The 16,896-nt window shown below is 28.7% G+C and overlaps 2 protein-coding genes across 6 annotated transcripts; one reads left to right on the plus strand and one right to left on the minus strand.

Moving 5' to 3' along the window:
- Positions 1 to 3,089: 3,089 nt before the first annotated feature.
- LOC127242823 (uncharacterized) lies at positions 3,090 to 7,690 on the plus strand. 4 transcript variants are annotated; one of them, XM_051262523.1, is made up of 6 exons: positions 3,090 to 3,493; positions 4,405 to 4,553; positions 4,868 to 4,929; positions 5,018 to 6,577; positions 6,848 to 6,953; positions 7,052 to 7,690. In XM_051262523.1, the coding sequence occupies exons 2-6, from the start codon at positions 4,505 to 4,507 to the stop codon at positions 7,585 to 7,587; spliced, it is 2,313 nt and encodes a 770-aa protein (XP_051118480.1). In that variant the 5' UTR covers positions 3,090 to 3,493; positions 4,405 to 4,504; the 3' UTR covers positions 7,588 to 7,690. The 4 variants fall into 4 exon arrangements, with proteins under 4 accessions (XP_051118480.1, XP_051118482.1, XP_051118478.1 ...); XM_051262525.1 differs by having other exon boundaries at positions 4,884 to 4,929; XM_051262521.1 differs by having other exon boundaries at positions 4,408 to 4,553.
- Positions 7,691 to 12,348: 4,658 nt separating this feature from the next.
- Positions 12,349 to 14,831, minus strand: LOC127242807 (ER membrane protein complex subunit 8/9 homolog). Of its 2 annotated transcripts, none has more exons than XM_051262503.1 (5): positions 14,339 to 14,831; positions 14,114 to 14,260; positions 13,951 to 14,010; positions 12,661 to 12,844; positions 12,349 to 12,582 (listed from the first exon to the last, which is right to left on the minus strand). In XM_051262503.1, exons 1-4 carry the CDS (start codon positions 14,543 to 14,545, stop codon positions 12,674 to 12,676), a joined length of 585 nt encoding a protein of 194 aa, XP_051118460.1. In that variant the 5' UTR covers positions 14,546 to 14,831; the 3' UTR covers positions 12,349 to 12,582; positions 12,661 to 12,673. The 2 variants fall into 2 exon arrangements, with proteins under 2 accessions (XP_051118460.1, XP_051118459.1); XM_051262502.1 differs by having other exon boundaries at positions 12,678 to 12,844; positions 14,339 to 14,828.
- Between the last annotated feature and the right edge of the window lie 2,065 nt (positions 14,832 to 16,896).

Raw genomic sequence — 16,896 nt, forward strand, 5'->3', positions numbered from 1 at the left:
TACATCACATTTCTTTGCTTTCTTTAAACTATGGGTGTGTTTGTTTTGGAGATTTATTTTAAATATAATATTCATCTCATTTTTTCTTTAAAAATGTCAAATTAGATATCTATTTTTTATTTTTTATATTATACTAAAAATCAATTTTACATTCAAAACATCACGTCAACACCTATTTATATCACATCATACAACTATTTAAATTCAAAATTTTTACTTTTCAAATATCAATTCAAAATTCAAACCCCCAAACAACACTATATATATTTAGGGTGTGTTTGTTTTGGGAATTGGATTTTAAATCCACTATTCAACCTTTTTTTTTTCCCCAAAAAAATCAAATCAAACACCTATTTTTATTTTTTATATCATACTAAAAATTAATTTTACATTCAAAACATCACATCAACACTTATTTACATCACATCATACAACTATTCAAATTCAAAATTTTTACTATTCAAATCCCAACTCAAAATCCAAACACCTAAACAAACACACCCTTACTGTCTTCGTCTAAACTATTATACTCCCTCCCTCTCTTTTCAATTGTTTTTTTAGTCTCATTTCAATTGACACGTTTATATTTTTAGTAAAATTTACTAAATTTATATATATTTAACAAATACTATAAATCAATTTAATTAACTCAACCACATATAACATAATACATTACATAGAATCAACTCAAAATCTTTTTATTTTTATATCTCATCTCATCTCAATAAAAATAAATAAATAAATAAATTTATCTACATTTAAAACTTTTATTTTGTTGTAAAATTAATTTTATCTTAACTATAAATTAATAAATACTTTTTTTATTTATTTGTATTATTCAAAATTTTATTCTCGGTATTCATATTGAATATATTTTATTAAGATATAATATTTAAAATATTTAAATACATATTTTAAATTTATTTTAATCTTATATATTAGAATTACCGATAATATATTATTCAATATAAATATATAATAAAATAACATTATAATTTAATATTATTAACTAATTAAATATTTTACCTTAAATACCAAAAATATTACTCCCTTCGTCCCACGTATCATGTCCACGTTGTCGTTTCTGTCCGTCCAAAATACCGTGTCACTTTTATTTTTTGGAAAATGATTATACACTTTAATCTTATTTTAAACTTTTAAATTTTATTTTTTAAAATTTTAATTAAACTAATTAATTATTTTTAATCTTAATTTATAATTATTTATATTATATAATAATTATTTTCACTAATATATTCTTAATTATCTACTAATTACATTCTTCGTAAAATACCGTGTTTACATTGTAGCAGACACGCTACGTAGGAGGAAGGAAGTATTTAAATAAAAAAATTTAAAGAGAACAATGTATGAAAAGTGTCTCAAAACATAACACCCTGAATTTTCATTTAATTTTATGGTAATACTATTTGTGAAATAAATGCTCAACGACAATAGTTCCTTCCCATTTAAATTTATGTGTGACGACCTTTTCAACTGCAGTCCATTCCACCATTGACTATGGACGAACCCAATCTTGAATTTCCATAAATGCCCTTCCCTTTATTCTTTGCTGGCAGGCCATCGCAAGGCTCAAATTAATTCGTGCCCCATCCAACGGTCGGGATATGTGCACACTCACGTCATTTTCATAATTATCGGACGATGGGCTGTTTATGTCATTTCAAACTCCAAATTAGGTGAAGTCAATCTCCACCGTTGATGCCGCTCCATCGACGGTTCAGATCGAGTATGAAACTTCAAGCAAAAAAATCAATCTATCATTGTACGGCTAATCATGTGAAAACTACTAACACTCCAATAAGAATAATCCTCTCTCCGTCTCACATACCATGTCCACGTTGCCGTTTCTATCCGTTCCACATGTTATGTCATTTTTTGGAAAATAATTACACACTTTAATCTCATTTTAAACTTTTTAATTTTATTTTTTAAAAAATTTTTAATTAAACTAATTAGTTATCTTAATTTATAATTATTTATATTATCGGATAATTATTTTTACTAATACATTATTAATTATCTACTCATTACACCCCTCCTAAAATATCGTGTCTATAGTATAGCAGACTGTAGCAGACACGGTATGTGAGACGGAGAGAGTATCTTATTTATTTATTATTTCTATTTTCATCGGATCTATTTTATTTGTTATTTTTTAAAAAATAATTATATATTTTATTATCTTTTTAAATTTCAATTACTTTTTTAAATTTTATATATTTTTTTTAAATTTTAATTAAAGTAATTTAATCTTAATATGAACATAAAAAGTGTAAGGGAGAGAGCATTTTCTTTTTATTTGATTTTTTTTTGTTACAATGATTTTATTTTAGTTCCAAAATAAAAGTAATAGTATTAAATTCATATAATTTTTAATAAAAATAAATTATTTTAAATCAAACACATTCTTGAAATTTGAAATATTTTTAAAATAATATAAATGAATATTCATATTGTTAGTTAATTTTCATTAGATAAATAAATAATTACGTATTTTTAATAATTCAATTTTTTAGATAAATCAATTATTTATATCTTCGAGTGTCAAAATATTTAATATGATAGGAGTAATTTTTAAAAATAATACTACTATATGAAAATATAAATAAATAAATAAATAAATAAATAAAATTTGTTAGATATATGTTGAGGTTAAAGTGCTTTGAATTATAACTTTTGGTTATTGATCTAAATTGGAAAAGAAAATATATATCTTCCCTCTGTTCCATAAATAAATATTTATTTTTTAAAATAATTTTAAAAATATTAGTAATATATTAAAATATAGTAAAAATAAAATAGAAATAATTAAAATAATTTTATCAGTATGATATATAAATAATGACATTTGTATAATATATTGTAAATTATAAAAGTATTTGTGATTTAGATAAATATTATAATTACTAAAAAAAAAAAATATATAGATACTTTGTACAGTAAAATTTAAAATACACGTGTAGAAAATAGTGTGTATGTTTAATTTATGTAAATGAAAAAATTTCCTTATTAGTGGGGTAATATTTTTACCATACACATAATGTTTTGACTCAGTTCCAGAGAAAGTTGAAAGTTATTAACAAATCGGAATAAACTCCGGCGACTTGAGTCCGACGGAGAGGTAATCGCCGGCGGCGGCGGAGGAGGAGGAGGAGATCACGGCGAGGCAAAAACAATGAGAGGAGTTCCGGTTACATCGTGGCTGGAAATTTGGATTCCGGCGAATTGATACTCTGTTGTAATGCATGCTTCTTCGTTTCGACTGAGCTATTTTTAGTTTTAGAAAAATACGTGTTTTGGAGTTCGTGAATAATCGAAGAGTTTGTGGACATTTTGCTGCTAAAATTGTTTGAATATTGAAGAGGAAGGAAGCGTACGTTTCGTTGCGGTTTTCGGTGTGTCTGCGGAGTGTAGAGTGCTTTTTGGTGCGACCTTTCTTTGTACCATCCTCCGATCTCGCTTTTGGAAGGTAGAATGAATTTATTGGACCTTGTTTATATCGTTTTATTCTCATCTTTTGGTCTGCTAGAATGACAGCTTTTCTTTGTAATGATATTTGAATAAAGTTACCTTTTCTTTTCCGTAAGGTGTAGACACTTCTGTGGGATGTTTTTAGGGTTATTGTTTATGTTTGCTGGCAAAATTGGACTTAAGCTTTTTCAGAGTTATTCAAATTGATGGAATCAATCTTCGAAATGTGTTGTAGAGGGGATTAACTGGGAGGTGTGGATTATGTGTACTTCTCTGTGTTCAAGTTTGTGATCATTAACAGATTTGATATATGTATATATATATATGTATATATATATGTATGTATATGTATGTGTCTGTGTGTATGAGGAACTTGGAGTTAATTTGGGATTTGCAAAAAAGTGGGAACATGTTTGATTGTGAGATTTCATGGGAATATACTGTAATAGGGTATTGTTTGCAGGGAAGTGTTGTCTTTGTAATTCTTTCTGCAATCTTGACCTGTTTTCACATTAATCTAGGCAATTTGTTCTGTAGTTAATTGGCTCTTTAAAGCAACTGTCTATGGTCTTTCACTCCCCACTCTGGCTCCTCTCCATTTGTATTGTGGGTACCTCATTTATGCCCCTGTTCCTTCGATCGATAATTTACATCTTTGTTGCACTCATTTATCTTTATTTGAAATTTTTTGAATCTCCTTTATGTGTTTGATTTGTGTTACTGGTTGATCTGTGTATGGAGTGTTTGATTCTTAGCAAAATTAAGCTTTAATCATCTGTTTCCAACTCAAATTAAGTATTTGGGTAACTTTTTAACTTGGATTGAGATAGTCTCTTTTCTGTTCTTTTTGGCTTTCCTTTCATATGTGTCGGTGCCAATTTTGAGTTGATGCAGTTGAATCATCTTTAGCAGGTTGCAATGTTTGATATTCATCAGAGTGGGGAAAATTCCAATTTTGAGAAAACACATACCAGATGTTTAGGAGAAATGCCGAATCGCATCTAGCTGAATGAGCACTGTTGGAAAATTGGATGCTATGGATAAACCACATCGTGATGGTTTGTATCGTATCTGTAGCTTATACCTTTATTGATCCATCTTTTAGGAATTTCGTCGTTACAATTTGTTCTTACAATTAAGCTTATCAGGAATATGCTTGAGTAGGTTCCATAGCTTTAATTTTAATTTTTTTTTCTCACTTTGGAAGGCTTTAATATTGATAATATGATGGTTTTTGAATGATTGCACATGATTTGAGCATGTTTGGTGTGTGTTAGGTTCTTTAACTTTACTGGATTTTGTTCTTTCCTTTTTTGTCTTTTCAATTCATATTTGTTAGGTTTGAGTGTTTTTATTTCCCATTGATTCATAGGATTTCCTCTCTCTAGGAGCAGATCAGCCACATCCAGTGCATCTAATGATCCAACAGAAGTGGTACCATCTCAAAACCTTTAGTATCTGTTAAGTTAGAGCTAGAACTTGAAGATTATCCTCATACATTTTGTTCCTGTGAGATTTGCAGATTGTTTCCGACATGAAAAACAGTTCTTCAAACAGAAAATCAAATGGTTCGGACATAAAATTGCTTTCTGCCCAAAAGATGTCGAAAGAAGTGAACTTTGGACACGATTCGCCTAATCTAGTCGCGAAATTAATGGGACTTGATTCCAGTCCAAGGAAGGAATCTAGTACAGCTATACAAAGAAGCTATTCTAGAGATTATCCCAACAATCTTTTCGACAATCCTCTGAATTATCAGAAACAGAATGGATATGAAGATCCAAACAAGCAACACCTCTTATATGAAGCATGGCAGCAATTCTGTAAATCACCACAGATGGGAAGATATGAGGAGACTATAAACAGCAAAAGCATGGCCCTTGTTCGTGAAAAGTTCATCGAAGCAAAAAGAATGTCAATAGACAAAAAGCTTTGTCAATCAAAGCAATTCCAAGATGCATTAGAAGTCTTGAGCTCCCATAAAGAGCTATTTCTCAAGTGTCTGCAAGAACCAAACTCAATGTTCTATCAGCAGTCAGTTTCCCCTCCTACAGACAGAAAGCGAATCACCATTCTTCGACCTTCAATGATGGCAGAAAATGGAAAACAAATGAATACAGGTGCCTTCCATGGAGATCCCGAGAAAATTCTTCCAGGAAGTCCTCACCATGGAAGTTCGAAGGACCATGAAAATTCCAATCAGCCGACACAAATATTTGTTCTAAAACCAAGCCTCAGGAAGCTCTATGATCTTCAGACTGCTTCTCCTCAGGCAGGAGGAACACACATCACTGAGGGTGTGGAAGATAAGAATCGAAAACCAAGAGAAGGAGATGCAGTAGTCAGTGAGAAAATGTGTGAACAACATGACACACTCCATAGAAATGAAGCTTCAAATTCTAATGGTTATGTGGGTGATCAAACCTCATTCAATAAGTCGGAAACTGAGTGTGCAGAGAGTAATCTCAGTGATTCTAATGGTAACGGGATTGGCAGTCCTTCACCTTCCACATTTAGCCGAGCATCTTCTTCCTCCAAGTTGTCTGTTTCCAGAGAAGCTAAGAAACGTCTCTCTGAGCGATGGACAATGATGGCAATGAATGCGAGTTTCCAAGAATCAAAACACAGTAAGCGAAGTTCCATCACACTAGGTGAAGTTCTTTCTCTTTCTGAGCCAAAGAAGTCAGCGTCTCCTGGTGAAGAATGTCGATCCATTCAACAACCGAAAACTTCAACATCTCTGTTAGTTAGTTCAGCAAGACCAATCTTGAGGTCGAAATCTGTCCCTGCTTCTACAGATTTCCGTATTAAGCTTCACATTGGCATTCCAAGCTCCAATAAGGGTAAACTCGAAGCTGTTAAGAACGACAGAAATACACGTATTACATCTTCTTTCGCAGGGAAAGTTTCGAGTTTCTTTTTCTCGAGGTACAGAAAACCTGGTAAACACAAATATATATCATCTGAAGAAGCTTGCAAGGATAGGACTGGAAAGCATGTTGATGAACAGTCCAATGCTGCGCCATCTCGTCTGCCAGAACAATCAAGAAAACGATCTTCGTCTAGTTTAATTGGTCATGAGGTAATTTCACTTCTGTAATTTCAATGCTTTCTCCTTGTCTGGATTATGCTTCTGTATTCTTCAAAATGTTTTTAAGATCGTTAATATTAGCCCCGTCCCCGCCTTAGCTAAGAGTTGATCGATATGTGGAACATAAGATGATATGATGAAACATAATCTTATAATACAAATTATTCAAAAGCTCTTTCTTGATGAATTACGATAGGATATCAATGGAGTTCTTGATCGGAATAATGGAGACTAACATTATACAGTTTACGACTTTTGCAGATTGGCTCGGCTGCTGCAGAGCCGACTGGATCTAACAATCGAGGTGAAAATGAAAATCAGGATCCCCCGAATTCAATATCTGTTACAACCCTGATTCAGGAGCATGGTACCCCCTCGTCCCAAATGAATTTTTCTGTTCCATTTCTTCATCCGCATTATTTTCGAATCGGGATTTTATTTGTTCTTACTACAACAATGATTCAGGAGCTGATCCATTAACAACGACCCTGATCGAAAAATCCCCGATCCAAGAACAGGAAAAATGGTGTCTATATGTCAAGAAGTTATTATCTTCTGCAGATGGCGAGGTGCGACCTGACTCAATTTTGGCGCAGACGGACACAATCGACGATGAGCTAGCAAAAGATCAACAATGGCGGTCGAATCAAAAGCTCGTGTTCGACTGCGTAAATGCAGCATTGTCGGAGGTTACTAAAGACGAGTGGAGCTCATATCCTTGGGCCGAAAAGAAGATCAAGACATCCTCTTCGGTAGACGAGGTATGGTCTCGACTGAACGACATGTTTTCCGGCGCGGCGATCGAATGTGTTTTGGATGATTCCGGCGAAAGCTCCACCTACTTGACGGTGGATAAAATGGCGCGAAATGAAGTGGCTGGAAAGGGATGGATCGAACATTTGAAATTGGAAATGGATAAGTTCGGAGAGGCGATTGGAGACGCCGTCGTTGCGGATCTTGTCCGGGAGCTCGCCGTCGAACTCGCCGCCGGTGGAGGTTGAATGAGGCAAGTGGTTTTTAAATCTTTATCTTTTAGCTTCAAGTCTCTTATTTTAACGGTATTATTGGTATTGGTATTGCAATATTTTCTTAAGTTTAAAATATTATATTAAATATTTATTTATAGTATATTAATACTTATTGATATGATAATCAAGCGATCTTTATCTAATTTCATTTCTTTGTTTTGTGCAGTGAAATAAATAATAATAATAATAATAAATAAATTTGAATATTTGGATGCGTGGTTATTTTTTTATTAATATTTAATTTTATGGCTTTTTTTAATATGTTATTCTAATATTATAAATTATAGAATTTAAATTATTAATCCCTTAGTTCCACCTCATTTTCATTCTTTTTATTTTTTATTTTGGTTCGTTTACGTAATTTATTTTTTTTCTTTGAAATATAATTATATACTTTAATTATATTTTAAAATTCATAATTTATAATTTTTTTATTTTAATTAAATTATTTATTCATTTTAATTTAAATCTATAATTATTTTATTAAATTATAATTATTTTTACTATTATACTTTCTGTTGGAGTGAAGGAACTATTATTATTATTATTATTATTAATACATTAATTAAATATAACAATATTTATTCACAAATTTTTCATTGAATTTTCTTTTATTGATTGATTCTTTTGTGATTAATTTATTTTCTCATTTTTCTATGGCAATATAAAGTTCCAATTGATTAATTCAAATCGTTGTATTTTATTTTCTATATTTTTCACTACAAATTCCATGTTTTTATAATAAAGAAAATACTCAATTTAATGTTTTGAAAAAAATATATATATATTAATCACAGTAAAATCCAGCTTAGAAATCTTGAATAAACAAAACTTATTTAAGGGTTGAATACTAATTTTGAATGAATATTATGCCCTTAGTTTCAAAATAAGAGTTTTGTTTTTATCAATTTTATCTATTTTAAAATAATAGGGTGTGTTTATTTACCCAAAAAAGCACAATTTTTTATTATTTGATATGTTTTTTTTAAAAAAAAAAAATACATTTTTTTTCTCTCATAAATATTTTATAAAACATTATTTTAATATCAAATTCAAACTAAATTTCTTTTCAAACTAATAAAAAAAAAATACCTATAGTCTTATTTTCATAAATAATTATATTACAATAGAATTATTCTTATATTTATTATTATTGTTATACCTATATTTAGCACCTATCTTCACAATGATAAAAATGATTTTTAAAACACTTTATATTGATTATTGATATAATATTAATATTTTTGAAATTGTGTCTAAAAATAATGGGCCTTAAAATGGAAGAAGTATAAATAAATATGAAAAAGGAAAAGAAAAATTAGTTTGTTTAGTATTTTATTTTGAAATTTATTTTTTATTTTTATATATGATATAAAAAATTATATTGTTAATATAAAAATTATATTTTGAATTGAATGTTGATTTTTTTTTTAAAAAAAATATATATTATATTATATATATTGAAAATCGTTTGAGGAAAAATGATTGGAAGAACAAACTCAAAATTCTTTATCATTTGCAGTTGAAAGAAACACTTTTTGCATTGTAAACTAGTTCAAAAAGGCTTGAGCCGGTTTGGACGACAGAGCGTCTGTTTCTTTTCCTTTTTTTAAAAAAAAATATTATAAATATATATAAAATTTATAATAATTATAATTTAATAAAATATGTACAATATATATGTCATTTTGTACACAGTAAAATTTTTTATAATACAAATAAATAAAAATTTTAAAATATATATATGTAAGTATAATATAAATTTTATAATAAAATTATATAAATTAATACACATTTATATTATTATATTTATTACTATTAAATCAATACACATAAAAATTCTACCAACTCAACCCAAAACCTAAATTTCCCGGAAAAAAAAACCCCTAAATAAACACACCCTTAGAATTGATGAAGTGATATTAATAAAAATAATAATACTAATATTCTTTGAGTCGATGGTTACACTAGAGATTGAGAAGGAATTAGATATTAATTAAATATTAAGGGTGGTGCATTTTCCCTTGTGGGCGGGGGGGCAGACCTTACTGATACAGCAGCAGTCGAAGGGGCCGAGTTCCTCGCCGACTCCGAAGCGCGTGCAGCGGCCCCCGCGGGGGTGCCCATGTGACTCGCAGGCGGCCCTGCAATCAGGGTACGCCGAGCACAGACCTATACACACTATTGGCACCTCCACTCCCGAGCAAACTTTACCTCCTGTAAAAACAAACCGACCAACCGATTTGATTTAAAAAATATATATTCTATTATAGTATTTAATTCATTATTTAGATTGTAAATAAAAGTTACCAAAAATATATATGTCTAAGGTTTGAATTTGAAAATAATATAAATTTAAATTGAAATAAGATTTTATATATAGTATAAATATATATTTTACATATAAAAGTAAATATTTATTTGGTTTGAATTTTTTATTTATATTATAGTTTAATTTTTTGTATGATATTTTATAAGACGAGCTAATATAATGTTATTAGTAAATATATTGGCCAAATATTTTTATTTAAGAAAAAATAAACAAACAAACAATTGGTTTTTAAATTTGAATGTGACAGTTTATAAAAAAGAAATAATATATTTTTATATATTTAAAAATAAAAATAATTGTTAAATGAAATAGAAAATTAGTTAACATATTATAATATATATTAATTGAGCATATATATTAATATACCTGAAACCATCAGCATCAAAACTATGCATAGAATTCCCGCTGTGCTAATTTTTGCCATAGCTAATTGGTTTTTGTTTGTTCTGTGATTGTAGAACGATATGTGTGTCAATATATATATATATATATATAATAATGTCTTAAGGATAATTGATTTATTAAGAAAATTCGTATGATTTCTTACAATCTTCTATATTATGATACATTTACTTAAAAAGGATTTATTCCAATTACTATGTACTAAAATTTGAAATGTATACATAAATCTTGTTTTATTCACCTTTAAATGGTTACAATTTATTTAAGATAATGGGAAAGTAATTAAATATTTAGAAATATTTACTGTGTTGACTAAGTTAAATCAAATATATATACATATATATCATATTTTCTCAATCTTATATAGAATATTATTATTTTTTATTTTGGCCCATCTAACGCAATTTGTTATTTTATTTTATTTTATTTCTTCAATCCTATACATTTTGCTCATATTTTAAATTTAATAACTTATAAATTTTTTTAATTTTAATTAACATATTCAGTTATTTTAATTTTAATCTATAATTATTTTTAATAATATAATTTTTAATTAGTTACTAACTATACTTAATATAAATTCTTGTATCTATAGTAATATAGACAATTTATCCGGAACAGAATGTGAATTATATAAAAGTATGAAGTATTTGTCGTTTAGTTATATATGTTGTATGCCATATATTTTTTGTGTTTAAAAATCAATAGTAGCAGTGAATTAAAGTATATATATATTATATATTATATTAATGCATATATATTGTATTTTTTAAACTAAAATTTATAAAAAATTATGTCATCCAAAAATACTAATAAACAAATCCAATATCTTTCAATCAACAATTTAATTTTGAGATTTTAGAATATAAAACAATATAAAAAAAATATTATGGCTATTTATCATCAAAGTATAGCTTTAATCTATAATTTGAACCATCATAAAATAAAGTACTATATATATAAATTATAGATTGATTGGCTAAAGTATTTATTTACTTAATATAATGTACATTATATAACTATTTGCTTTATTATATATATATTTTTTAATGCAATATTACAATTAAAGTGAACACATTTTTCTAGAAACATTCATATTTTATCTAAAATTAAAATAGAAACACAACAATGTGTGTTCTTTCGTGTTTATTTTTATAACTGGAGGCGATAAAAATGGTTTGATATAATATTTTATATAAAAATTGCTATGCATATGATATTTTAAACAAAAAAATAATAATAAATAAATAAAATAATAAAAATATAGTAGTAAAAAATAAAAATAGAAAATAACAAATGGGCCAACAGTGTAAACAGGTCAGATTTGGGAGGGCGGACAGCACTTTGGGCCTTCTTGATATGGGCCTTTCTGACCTGGCCGACAGCATTTGGGCCCATTGAATATGGTCTTGTCTAAACAGATCTAATTGGGCCCAAAAATTGGGCCTGTTAAACATGTAAACGTTTAATTCGGCCTCCCTGGACCGGCCCATACAATTGGGCCCGTCTGACATTGGGCCGATCTTTCGGGCCTTTTGGGCCCGTCAGATATGGGCCCAATAGAAACTGGAAGAGTCTGATATAGGCCCACAGTATTTGGGCCCTCACCATGGGTTGAAGTATTTCGGGCCAATATGATTTGAGTCCACAGGTCTTGGGCTGTATTCTTAGGCCTGCTGTAAATCATACTTCCTTTCTTAGTCTTTTTATGGATGCTTTTATTTTTATTATTTTTTAAAAATTATTTTTAAATACGAAAATGACTGTTGATAATATAAAAAAATAATATTTAATTTATTTTCTCCAAAGTCCAAATCCACAACCAGACCAATCAACTTTGAGCATGAGACAAAACCCATGTTCATGTAGTTGTGTTGGTTCTAAGGTATATATCTGACCACATTATTAATAAACTCCACCAATAATCAGGAATTTAATTCGAAATTAAATTCCATCGATTAACTGAATTAACCGATTTTCAGACACCGAACATAACCAAGTAGAATGAAAGCGCGAATCAGCTTCCGAATCACGGCATTCAAATCACGAACCACATAAACACCGAATCGATATTCCAACATGAAAATTCAGTCAATTCAATCATGTAAAACATGATCACAAACTAAGATCGTAAATGAAAACTAAGCCAAGGGGAGAGCATCAATACCTTTTCAGTTTAAGCTTCACTGCATATCGATGATGCTTATTTGAAAAGTTCCGGGTTCAGCCAGTCCCTACAAAACATTACAATTCCTTGCATTAGCTTCGATGCAAAAAGAGGGGACTTTCGACTAGGGTTTAATGAGAGAAACCAGTCGATTTTTATTACTCGCTGAGATCATCTAGATGATCATCAAAGTCTGTGATGTCCTTCCATTTCCCGGATGAAATGTAATCCAACAACAATATGTTCGCCGTAGGCTCCTTCAGAGAAAGAGGGCTACTTCCGTCGGATCCAGCTAGCTTCCAACTACTAGATGTGTCCTTCCTATAAAGCTGGAAATCGATGGAAACATATTAAATTGAATTTCTAAGTCGAAAAGTAAATAATATTATCGTGGAAATTGCTTGTGATATCAGCAGAATTTATAGAAGTTTTCGATACAAGGGTCTCTAGAAATTGGAACTTTTCTAGAATGAGTTCTTCATATTTCTTTGCTGGATGAAGCCAATTGATATTCAATGTAGCTGCTACTAAAGCTTTACAACTTTGTTGTGCTATCGTTAGATTTGACAAAATAAGGTTGAAAATTATGGGCAAATCATAGTTTAAACAGTTCTGACAAATTCGAAAGATTGAAACATAGCATTGCTGAGAGCTGCTAGAGTTTTAGAACTTAGTTTTTGCTGTTGCTAGATTCGACAAAATAAGGTTGAAAAACATGGGCAGATCATAGTTTAAACAGTTTAGATGAATCAAAAGATCGAAACATAACATTGCTGAGAGCTACTAAAGCTTAACAACTTAGTTGTGCCATCGTTAGATTCGACAAAATAAGGTTGAAAAACATGGGCAAATCATAGTTTAAACAGTTCAGACGAATCAAATGATCAAAACATAACATTGCTGAGAGCTACTAACTCTTTACAACTTAGTTGTGCTATTGTTAGATTCGACAAAATAAGGTCGAAAAACATGGGCTAATCATAGTTTAAACAGTTTAGCTGAATCAAAAGATCGAAACATAACATTGCTGAGAGCTACTAAAGCTTAACAACTTAGTTGTCCTATTGTTAGATTCGACAGAATAAGGTTGAAAACATGGACAACTCATAGTTTAAACAGTTTCGATGAATCAAAAGATCGAAACATAACATTGCTGACAGCTACTCAAGCTTATCAACTTAGTTGTGCTATCGTTAGATTCAGCAAAATAATGTTGAAAAACATGGGCAAATCATAGTTTAAACAGTTTAGACGAATCAAAAGATCGAAACATAACAACATAACAATGCTGAGAGATACTAAAGCTTTACAACTTAGTTTTGCGATAGTTAGATTCGAAAAAATAAGGATGAAAACATGGACTACTCATAGTTTAAACAGTTTAGATGAATCAAAAGATCGAAACATAACATTGCTGGAAATTCGAAAAAGGAACCTGCATCACAGGGCTTCGATCTTTTTGCTTGGATAATGACTCAAGCTTTATATTGTCCAACTGAAAATTCACAGTTTTGAAGGCTCAAAATTGACCCTGAAATCTACAATTCCATCCTCCAAAGATAATATCAAAGAATTTCAACCAAATTAATTAAGCATACCAATAGCAAGGCTGCCTGAGGAAAATACCGAGTAATGTGATCTCCAATGTTCTTGGCAACAGTTGCTAATTCGACATCATCAAACCTCTCATTAGCATGAAAATAACCGACGATGCTCAAGCCTTTCTCTGAGTAGTACTCCTCTATCTATTGTTTTTCAGATTCGAAATAAAAAACCAAACTAGCTTAATAATAGTAATAATAAGCAATTAGCGTGTAACGAACCATAAACAGGGCAATTTCAAGGGGAGGAAGAAGGCCGATCTGCGAGTGAAAGAGAGGTACAGATTCGACGATTTCAACGGCCGCGCCACCACCGACGGACCGACCGATGAGGACGGCGTTGACGGCCGATGTACGGTGCTTCAGAGCGTGGAGAACCAGCTTCATGTAGGCATTCTGATGGATCTCGAACCGCGACTCGCCGCCCATGGCTCGAGGAATTCAAATTTATGCGGCGCAAAGCAGAAATTTAGGGTTTGGACCAGACGCAATTGAACTGAAATCACAAAACACAGAAAAACATTCAAACAGAAAAAAATTGCTGATTTCTCACACTCTAATCTTCTTTATCGAATTGAAATGAACAAAACAGCGAACAAAACAAAGATTATCGTAAATTAGTAAAAGATGCTGTCGCCATTAAAGTCTGTAGCTTGAAGGAAGTTTTAAGGGCCTAATTGTAATGAGTCCCAGACTAGCCGTTTAGATTATTTGCGCAAATAGTCCAAACAGGTAGGCACGGTTCGTCTATTTTACGGTTAGACTATTTTTAAATATGCAAGTGTTTTAAGTATTCAAACTTAATCGAACAAATATTCGAAATTACAAACAATATTTGAACAGAAAATTTTGATTAATCCAATTTTAGGTAAAGTGAAAATATTTGTAAATAAATAGAATCGAATTTAAAAAATACAATAAAAAATAATTAAAATTTTAATTAAATAAAAATATTTACAAATATTTCAAACCGAATTATTTATATAATTTTAAAATATTAAATATATTCGATTCGGTTAATTTTAAAAAATCGAAATTGGACAAATATTAAATATACAATATTTGTATTTGAACCGGAATTGTTCAATTAACCGAAAATTCAGTTGGCTTAGTGGTGGGTTCTATATAATTCGGTTCACGTTTTTAGATGAATTAATTTTTTCTTATGTATGGTGTGAAAAACTATGTTGGTAATATAAAAGATAATATTTTATATCATTGACTTTTTATGAATATATGATATATATATCATATTAAAGTGTGCGTTTGTATTTTTTAAAATAATACTCATGTCCCATTTCTGATGTCCACCTTTTCATTTTCGTTCGTCCCACTTATTTTGTCATTTTTCCGTTTTTGAAAAAAAATTATACACTTTAATCTTATTTTTAAAAATTTAATAATACTAATTATTTATTTAATCTTATTCTATAATTATTTTTATTATACTGATTATACTATTTCTAAATTCTCTTGTCAACAGTAACCCGGACAAAGGCTGCGTTTGACAATTAGCTGATAGCTTTTAGCTGTTAGCTGATTCAATTAGCTGTTAGTTGATTCAATTAACTGGTTTGACTAGCTGATTCAATTAGCGGTTTGTATTAAAGTGTTTGGTAAAACAACGGTTTGACATTTGACATTAGCTGTTTATACATAAAATGACTATTAAGGACATTGATATGTTATTTTTTAAAATATTTAATTTTGTTTATTTTGGTTTGAAAATTTATGAGAATTTTTGTTATTAATTATTGAAAATTATAAAAATATTATAAAATATTTATTTTTATTTTTATTATTTAGATCCGAAAAAATTATTTTTACTAAAAAATAATAATTTTTTATTAAAATTATGTAAAATATAAAATAATAAATCTTTCGTATATATATATATATTTTTATTATGTTAATTATTGTTTTAATATATATAAATAAATTAATAACTTTTTTTTTTCTATTTGATTTAGTTTTAAATTATATATTTTACAAATAAAATAATTTATATCTAATAATTAATAATAGTAATTATTTTAAATTTACAAAAATAAAAATATAATTTAATAAATTAAATATATTAAAAATAATTAATAAATATTGCTATAAAAATATATTTATATGTAAAAAATAAATAATTAAGTTTTAAGGTTAAATAATGAATAACAAAAATTAAAATAAAAAAACTCTTTCAAAGTGTTGGCTAGATGAACTTTTCAAAAATTAGATTTTTAGGTCCAAAAACTCTTTCAAAAAGCTAATTTACCAAACACCTAAATCAGCGTTTTGATTGATCAAACAGTTAAAAGCTCTTCAAAACATTGTTTCCCAAACACCCTCAATATATCTGAGACGGAGAAAGTATTTATGAAGAATTGCTTCGTTGAAAAATGAAATGAACATACTGAATATATTTACAATAAATCCTTATTATTATTATTATTATTATTATTATTATTATTACTATTATTATTATTTATTTATTTATTTTATTTTATTGGATATTTTATAGTTTTATTGTTCTTATTTCAATGTCAACATATAGGGGGTAGTTTTTGTGTTGACAACCTATGATATTAATTAATACAAATATATTACTCCCTCGGTTTATTTTGTATGTTTATTTTTTTCATTTTCGTTCGTTCCATTTATTTTTGTTACTTTTTTTTAAAAAAAAATTATACACTTTAAATTTATTTTAAAAACTTTAATTTATAATTTTTTTACTTTTAATTATACTAAATGAATTATCTTAATCTTAATTTATAATTATTTTTATTATA

The sequence above is a fragment of the Andrographis paniculata genome, unplaced genomic scaffold, assembly GCF_009805555.1.
Source record: "Andrographis paniculata isolate CXL003 unplaced genomic scaffold, ASM980555v1 Contig89END, whole genome shotgun sequence".
In the NCBI taxonomy this organism is placed as follows: Eukaryota; Viridiplantae; Streptophyta; class Magnoliopsida; order Lamiales; family Acanthaceae; genus Andrographis; species Andrographis paniculata.